Raw genomic sequence first — 8,303 nt, 5'->3', positions numbered from 1 at the left:
TATGCCCATTGACAGTTACAGTGGAGAAGAACTGGGGCATGTGGTTGGGATCGACCTTGGTGGTCTTATAGTTAGACAACTGCCATTTGGGGTGTTGGAAAATTTCGTTTAGATGTGACTTATACATTTTTCTTTTGCTTTTGGGACATTGATAGTTTTTTTTTTAATTCAATTTTGGGTTTTCGGTTTGAGATTTTTTCGATTCGGTTTTGAGTTTTTTTTGTTCGGTTTGGAATTTTTGGTTTTTTTTTTCCATCCCTATGCCTATTTTCACTTTTTTTTAAAATTTTAGGATTTTTAAAGAATACAATTTAATTACAAAAAAAGAAAAAAGCAAATTGTAAAAATACAAACGGAAACGCACTTGAAACAATTTGAACTGCTTATTACCCAAGGTGCAATTTTCAAGAGTGATGTTTGACATATTAACCCACATGTCTATTCCAACTATCACATAAAATGTGTAGCTATAATAATTTTTGTCAAGTTCATCAGAATTTTATCAAAATAAGTTATGTTGATATGACCATTGCTACTATTGGAGTCCCCCACCTTATCAAAACGTGTAATTATGGTCATTTTGTCAGAATGAGTTACGTTGAAAGGACCATTGCTACAATTGGGTTACAAGTTGAGGGACCATTGCTCCAATTAGGTTAAAGTTGTGGGACCATTTCTCCAGTTGGATTAGAGTTGAGAGACCAATGGTAATAAATTTTTAGTTGAAAGACCATAGCTACCCGTTTTGATAAGTTGAGGGATCAATGTTAATGGATTAGAACTTTGGAGGGTTCCAATAGGCAATAAAATTTTGTTTGTTTTAAATCTTCTATTCTTATATCTAACCCTAGACCAAAGGACACCTTACGATGATATTTACTTGATTTATCTTGCGTCAATCTTATATGCAATTCCCAGTACGTAAATTATGATTGAAACTCCATAACCTGACCGCATCTGTAGAAGTTTTTCGTTCGAATTCTGGTTCAACATGACCGGTTTGAACGAGGACGGAACAAAATGAGTTATATTCCCGTTCTTAAAGACAGAGTTAGGGAAAAGGTCATGCTCTTACTGGGATTGAGTAGAAGACGTGACTAGAGATATACAACAACACTAGACGTGACCCGAAATAAATATATATATATATATATATAATTTAGTACAAAGATTATTTTCCACTGAGGGGAGGGGGAGAGTTTGGCTAAGCCATACAATGAACCTAATGTGGTATCGAATTCGCCATCTACGAGATTCGAACCTTAGACCTCTCACTTACGAGTGAAAAGGAATACCACCAGACCTTAATATTGAGTGGCGACTCGATATACAAATTGAATATCTAGAATATACATAACATCTTTCAACACCGTAGTTGGTAATGTCAACTAATTTCACAGCACATCCTTGGCAGGCTGGGGTATGCTGTACAGAGTAAGACCCAACACAAGAACCGCACTACCGAAGAGGAAAAAGGGGCTCAAAGTTGAACCTCCTTCCATATACGGCAAGGGAAGGGAAAGAACATAAATTGATATTGGCACTGCAACATAAACGAAAGCTTATGTTATAAAAACTTTATTCAAAAACATAGGTTAGTTGCACATTCTTGTATAGATCAATGACCATGAAGCGCATAGGTGCTTATACGCACGGGCACATATTGCGTGACAGTGAATATCTTTTTAGTCCTCTATGCTTAAGCATCCAATCAAAAAGCCAAAACTGTTGAAGTGCAGAACCAAATCAGAGATATATATCGCTCTACTAACTACTTAACCACCGATTGTGGGATGGTACTATAAAAATCTCATGTGGGACCCTTCTTTTAGGTGGTCATCCACGTGGACAAGTTACGAGTGGTTCTCATGTCATGTGCGGTCCCTTTAAAGGTTTAAGGTTAAACTGTTGGGTAACTGGTGGTCATCCAACCCAAAATCTTAACCCTTAGGTGGAAAGGTCAACGAAGTATATGTAGACTATAAAGATATACCAGGTACTTGGCATAACCACAACAGGGCTAGCGCTTAACAATCAGTATGTACATACAAGTGTAAAAGAGAACGAACCTGACAACATCACGATGAGAGAAGCAACAACTGCAGATGAAATCTTTACGACATTCAGCAATGATATGTTGAAAAACAGATTGGTAGCTATATACAGCAATGGTAGTAACGGAGCCCCATTGCAACCTGACACAAGTGACAAATGTGTTGGTAAGAATTTGAACCCAAGAAAACCTCAAGAAGCTTTTAACATCTTGACGAGAATTATCACATCAGAATAACCACTTCAACCAATTGGAATTGAATTACATGACAGAAAAAATTCGTTCTTTTTTACTGCCAGCATTCAAACTGAGATTTTATGTGAAGTGCATGATTTCCCATCATTCCTAAATGTTATGCAACCATGTAAGTAGATTTTCTCATCACCACTAAAGTTCACTTGCAATATTCACATGAGTTCATGATATACACTATTCAGATGTAACTTGGTGTCAAAAGCGTTTACCATTCTTGGGATGCTATTTTAAGCTTTGCTCTTACTAGTCGATGTTTCCCGTTCGTAATGCAATAAAAGTCTTTTTCATTCATTGCAGTCATCCATTTAAAAGTAAGAACAGGTTAGAGAAAATCATTCTGCACATGCTTGATATGACAATAGGTGTTTTCAGATTATGAACAATAATTTTCAGCTCACTTATGGGCTGGAAAGTAGATACTCAATACAATCCAGGTATTTTAAAAGACTACAGACGAAAAGAAAAAATGATATAACAGCTTGCCTGTTGTATCAGCTCCAATATTCAGAAAGCAACAAGCACCATCTTTAAGATATGAAGGAAGTTGCGCAAATGGTATGCCTCTCAGGTTTGACAAGAAAGGTAGAAACAGAAGAACAAAAAGAGCCTACAAGTCGCAGGAAATAAAGAATAATTTCAGCAAAACCAGTCGCCAACCAGTATCCTGTCAGTTAAATTGAAATTTTATGTGCAGGACTTTACGGTTAACCTGAGTAAGCAGATGTAAGGTGTGGATACGTATGATAACAGTGAGGGAACCCCAGGCATTTGAAAGAATATAAATAATCCCATATCGATGTCCATTTTCAAATTAAATGGACCTTCATCACCTCTAAAAATCTAGTTAAAGATCGGCGCAAATCTTTCTAGTTCTGGTAGGGTCTTGTGGTATAATTAACGGGGTCCACCATACTAAGGTGCATCAAGATTACAAACAAGACAACAATATATAAAAACTATCTTATAAAAATGTAGCAGTCACCTGAAATCCAGATCCAAAAGAATTGACAACAAATATGTCAAGTGACTTTTCCTGCAATGTAAAAAGGTTTATGACTTAGAAAGTATGCACAAGTAGTTATGTCAACCATAAAGTTTAGAAGGCTAGATAACTATTTGAAAAGATGAGGAAATAGCCATACCTTAAGGTGCGCTGCAGCGTCAACAAAGACAAACTCCTGTTTGAAGACAAAAAATTCAAGATAGATTATTTTGCTATAAAGGGCACCACTGAACTTTTAACAAATGTTCATTGCTTTAACCTTGATTATAGATGCACCGGCTTGAAAAGCACTTGAAGCAATCATTAGTGCTGGCCATATAGACTCAACTCCAGATAGCATCTGACCAGAATCAGAGCCACTGCAATTTCATAACATACATATAACTATCAGAAGCCTTACTTTATAACATGTCACAATGAAACTCAAAGAGTGCAAGATACTCTAGTTTATGACACTGCAAATTTACTTTCTAAGAATATGAAATTTACCAACAACGTTCGCCATCTCAAGTTAAAATTCAGAGAAAGTGTCCAGTTAAAGCATTGCTAAAGTTGCATAATGAAGAAATTGGCACTTGACAGACTTTATTAACCAAGAAGGTAGAACAAAACCCGATAAAAAAATCGTAAGAATAGAGGAGGGTCATGAAATACATGCAGCAGTAGAAATATTTCAGTTTATTTAGAAAAAACTTCATTCATAATCAAAATCACCACTAAGTGAAGACAGAATATTGGTAGCCATTATAACATAAAATGATAAGGTTGTTCGTATCCTAGGAAGTGCAATAAAGATAAAAGGATGCCAAAAATTAAAAAAAGGTGATATCTAACAAACTCTCAAGGAAAGTGCAGAGCAGGCATGCTTGTTAGAAGTACAATCTTCAGGCAGACATTCAAAACAGGGTGTTAAACTAATCATCAGCAGAATAAAAATGAGTTATTTTGCCTTTCTTTTCAACAAAAAAATTCAGGCATTTAATCTAAAATTGCATTTGTCAGAGAGATGAAAACACAGAACAGACGTCAAACTGTTCAAACATTGGGCACAATTCTTTCTTCTGAACTGTTCTCTTCAAGTTTATAAATGTAATCAGTATATTGTTGAGCCCATTCAACTTTTCTGATCTTTGCTTTGTTATTATCTGGAACACAATGTATAAGTATGCAGTTAACATTTGTAGGCATGGCATGAGTTTAAAGTACACCACATCCAAGTGACTACTAGTAATGGCCTTGAAAGATCTGTATCACAGATCCTTCAGCTTAACTGACAGAAGAACTGGACAATATTAAAGATAACCAAACACAGTAGCAGCTCTTTAATCTGTGGAAGAATGGATCAAGGTACCTTGAAACAGCCGCTGCTACACCTGTAGCTACCAGTATGCAGCCAACAATCTGATTAAATGTGTATGTTCTCCTCAAGAGAAGGGCAGAAAAACTCAGCTGCCACACCAAAAACGTCTGCACAATGTGGAGACAGTAAAAGCTGAGAAGAGGAAATTGCAAATATAGGTATAATAAGAAAACAAGATTCCAAGTAATAGACCCATTATGCCTTTGTTATGAATCTGGACTAAAATAAATGTTCGATATACCCTTTGAGTTTCACATTTTATTTTCATATTTCTACCGCACTGTATTATAACCAGAGAAACCATTCTCCAATTATTTGAGGAGAGCAGAACAAAATTCTACAGCCCTGCTGAGTTCTTATCTTCTATTTGATCAACAAGTAAAGGAAAGTAAAAGGTAAACAGAACTTCTAGCCCCCAAATATTTAATAATTATTCATGCAATAAATTGGTTCAGTCCAACCTGAAAGAATGTAATCCTTGACCAAATTAAGCCTGGCTTACGCAAAAAAAAAAGGCTCAGCTGCTAGACATTTAAATGGCAGTTACAGAATCACACCCAACACAATAATGCATTATAAGAGAGTTTAGACTTATTTTCCTCTTTCTATAAATCTTTCAGGAAACTAAATGGTAAGGAAAGTTCCTTATACTTCACTTCTCTAGAGTAATATTTTACCGCAAAATTATCTTGACCTCAAATGAAGCAACAATGACCCCAATAAAACCCTTGGCCATCCCATACTACCGCATGCCTGGTATCTATTCATCCACCTATTATCCTTTAAGCATTTTCGTCATAAACACTGCTCTCATTGCTTATAAATTATATTCTCTCACGAAATAGATTATAATTCTAATTACATATCGTATGCCTCCATGCTGCTGATGTCGATGGGGTAGCCCTCCAATCCCGAACTCCAATACAAGATGGGTCTAATTTCCTATTCCAGGGCATACACATCCAAAACAGTTTAATATGTTCTTAAGCACATCAATCCATAGTAGGTGAAATTGTGGACAAATTTCCATCAAGCAAAACCTGGTTTGTATACCATGCATAGTCCTAATTCTTCTTTTTCTTGTCTTACTACTTTTTTCTGGGATAGCAGAAAATACCTGACTCAATATGGGTATGGCCGGTCCGGGAAGCATGGCTGTCGAGGACAAGTAAAATTCAGAAAAGCAAACACCAAAATCATCACTAATAACATACACTTCCTGCTTCATTTCTCACCACAAACAAAAACCACGAAGTTCTAGCTTAAATTTTAAAACACCATTCAACCATTTTTTTTTTTTTTTCGGGATGGAACCACTCAACCAATTAAACAGGATAAAATAACTCACAAAACACAAATTTTGACATTACCAAACCAAAACAAGAGAGAAAAAAGAATGGTACCTGCAGCAGCCATTCCAGAAGCAACTCCAAGGGCTTCTAGGGCACCAATGGCAGCAAACCGTGACTTGGGAAGACCTATCATTTCGTCGGTAACAACCCCAGAACGGTACCGTACGACCAATATCGAAAAATATATCACCACGTAGCTGTAACCAAAACAAACCCACTATTCTTCTCACATCACAAAAGCAATAATTCCCAGTAAATTCGAAAATTAAATTAAAAATTAACAAGGATTAAAGAGAAATGGTTGGATTTTCATACCCGAAGGTTGTGAATTGGGCCAAGAAGAAAGGGTGGCTTTTCATGGGGACGAGGGCCAGCTTGTAGAACACGCGGTTGGCGACGGCCAGAGCTATGGTCAATGCGGAGCTCAAAACGACGCGTTTTGTAATGGTGGAGGTGGAGGAGGAGGACGAGGGCGGCTCTGGGAGCGATGCTCGGGCCTTTACATTGCGAGTTGCCGGTGAGGGACTGCGGGAGGAGCGTTCAGAGGTGTGGTGAAGCGGTGCGTTTTGAGGGAGGCGGAGGAGAGAGAGTCGAGGCCTTTGAAAGAGCGGCATTGCGGAGGAGGAGAGAGAAGGGAAGGGGATCGCGCCATTTTTGACGGTGCAGTGCCGGGCGTGAAAAGGGGCGGAGAAGAAGTGGTGAAACGACGACGTGGTGGTCATTGAATATCCCATCAGAGATTTTGGACTTCTGAGTTGTGACGTGGTGTTTTAATAGGGAAATATGGATATTTTTTTTTTGGAAAATGTGCAACTACCATATTAAAGTTCATTTATCAAAACATCACGTGCGAATTCGGCGTGCTGAAAAAAAAAAAACCTTTTACGTCAAGTATTATAATACAAGTAGTTAAATAGTTAATTTTTTATAAAAAAATTAGGCTTACATTCTTCTTTTTGTTACTCCATTGATTAAAATCCTATTCATTTTGAATTTTTGATCAAGGTCCTTAGGTATTAATAATGTCATTAATTATTTGAATAATAAAATATTTTTATTTTTAAATATATTTCTTTAGTGTTAAAAATGTTACAATTAGTATATTTATATTTATGGCTAAATTTTTTATCATATATTTTTATTTTTAGTTTGTACCTGTTTTTAATTTGCAAATATTTTTTAATTTGTACCAATTTTCTTTTCATTTTTAATTTGTACCCATATATTAGTTTCTTTTTGTGCCCATATTTTTTTAAAGTTTTATTTGTGTTTGTACCCATGTATATACCATCACATGACATTGTATATTTAATCAATGATAGAAAAATTACATATGGTATATTTATGTTTTATGCCTAAACTTTGTATCATATATTTATATTTTTAGTTTGTACCCACTTTTAATTTGCAACATTTTTTTTAAAATTTGTACTATTTTCTTTTTAGTTTTATTTTGTACCCATGTATTAATTTTTTTTAGCGCCTATATTTTAAAAAAATTCATTTGTACTCATAATTTTTAATCTTTTATATGTACCCTAATTTATTTATAATGTACCCATTCTTCTTTATTAATGTACCACTTTGTTATATGTGAAATGTACCAATTTTTTTTGTAAAATGTACCAATTTTTTTAACACTATGGATACATTCTTTTGCCATTTATTATTTCTTATTTTTACATAGTTTTAATCCATTTATTCAATCAAAATGTTTGAATTTTTTTTATTGTAACCTTTTCTAATAGTATTATAATGAGGGATTTTAAATTTATAGGATTATAAATCTCATAAAATATCAAACAATTAATGTCAAAACTATAAAAGTATAAATATTAATAGTAATATAATGAGGTGTACAAAGTCAAGGGACCTTGATCAAACTTTGAATACTATTAAGGTTTTAATCAAAGAATGTTAAGGATTATGGACCGCATACAAAATATTCTTTTTTTTTTTCTTTTGAAAAACACAACAATATCAAACTAACCCCAACACTTTCAGCACACCACGAACAAGGCAAAGCATCACGCAATATAAGAGCATGGATTGGCTAAGCAAATATCTTAAACATCAATTTGGAATTAAACGCAAGGAATTACAAGATAGCAGAACGAGGAATTAAACGCAATTACACAACTCTCTCTAATGATTGAGCTTCCAGAGAGTCGGTTCGCTTCAAAACTCCCGAACTAAACAACCATGTAAAACCGATCTCCATATCGAATGTTTCAGGGTTCGAAATTTCGGAGATCAATCTGTTTTGGGTATTTTCATTTC

General features: G+C 35.2%; 1 protein-coding gene across 1 annotated transcript; it reads right to left on the bottom strand.

The window, feature by feature from the left end:
* Positions 1-1,110: 1,110 nt before the first annotated feature.
* On the bottom strand, positions 1,111-6,808 carry CLT2 (CRT (chloroquine-resistance transporter)-like transporter 2). Its single transcript, XM_068457004.2, has 10 exons — positions 6,339-6,808; positions 6,075-6,220; positions 5,789-5,826; positions 4,663-4,778; positions 3,571-3,670; positions 3,451-3,486; positions 3,291-3,341; positions 2,792-2,915; positions 2,070-2,195; positions 1,111-1,543 (listed from the first exon to the last, which is right to left on the bottom strand). Exons 1-10 carry the CDS (start codon positions 6,755-6,757, stop codon positions 1,395-1,397), a joined length of 1,305 nt encoding a protein of 434 aa, XP_068313105.2. The 5' UTR covers positions 6,758-6,808; the 3' UTR covers positions 1,111-1,394.
* Positions 6,809-8,303: the final 1,495 nt, after the last annotated feature.

This window comes from Pyrus communis, chromosome 8 (genome assembly GCF_041283825.1).
Source record: "Pyrus communis isolate YQ-2024b chromosome 8, ASM4128382v1, whole genome shotgun sequence".
In the NCBI taxonomy this organism is placed as follows: Eukaryota; Viridiplantae; Streptophyta; class Magnoliopsida; order Rosales; family Rosaceae; genus Pyrus; species Pyrus communis.
This window is presented reverse-complemented; position numbering and strand designations above follow the sequence as displayed.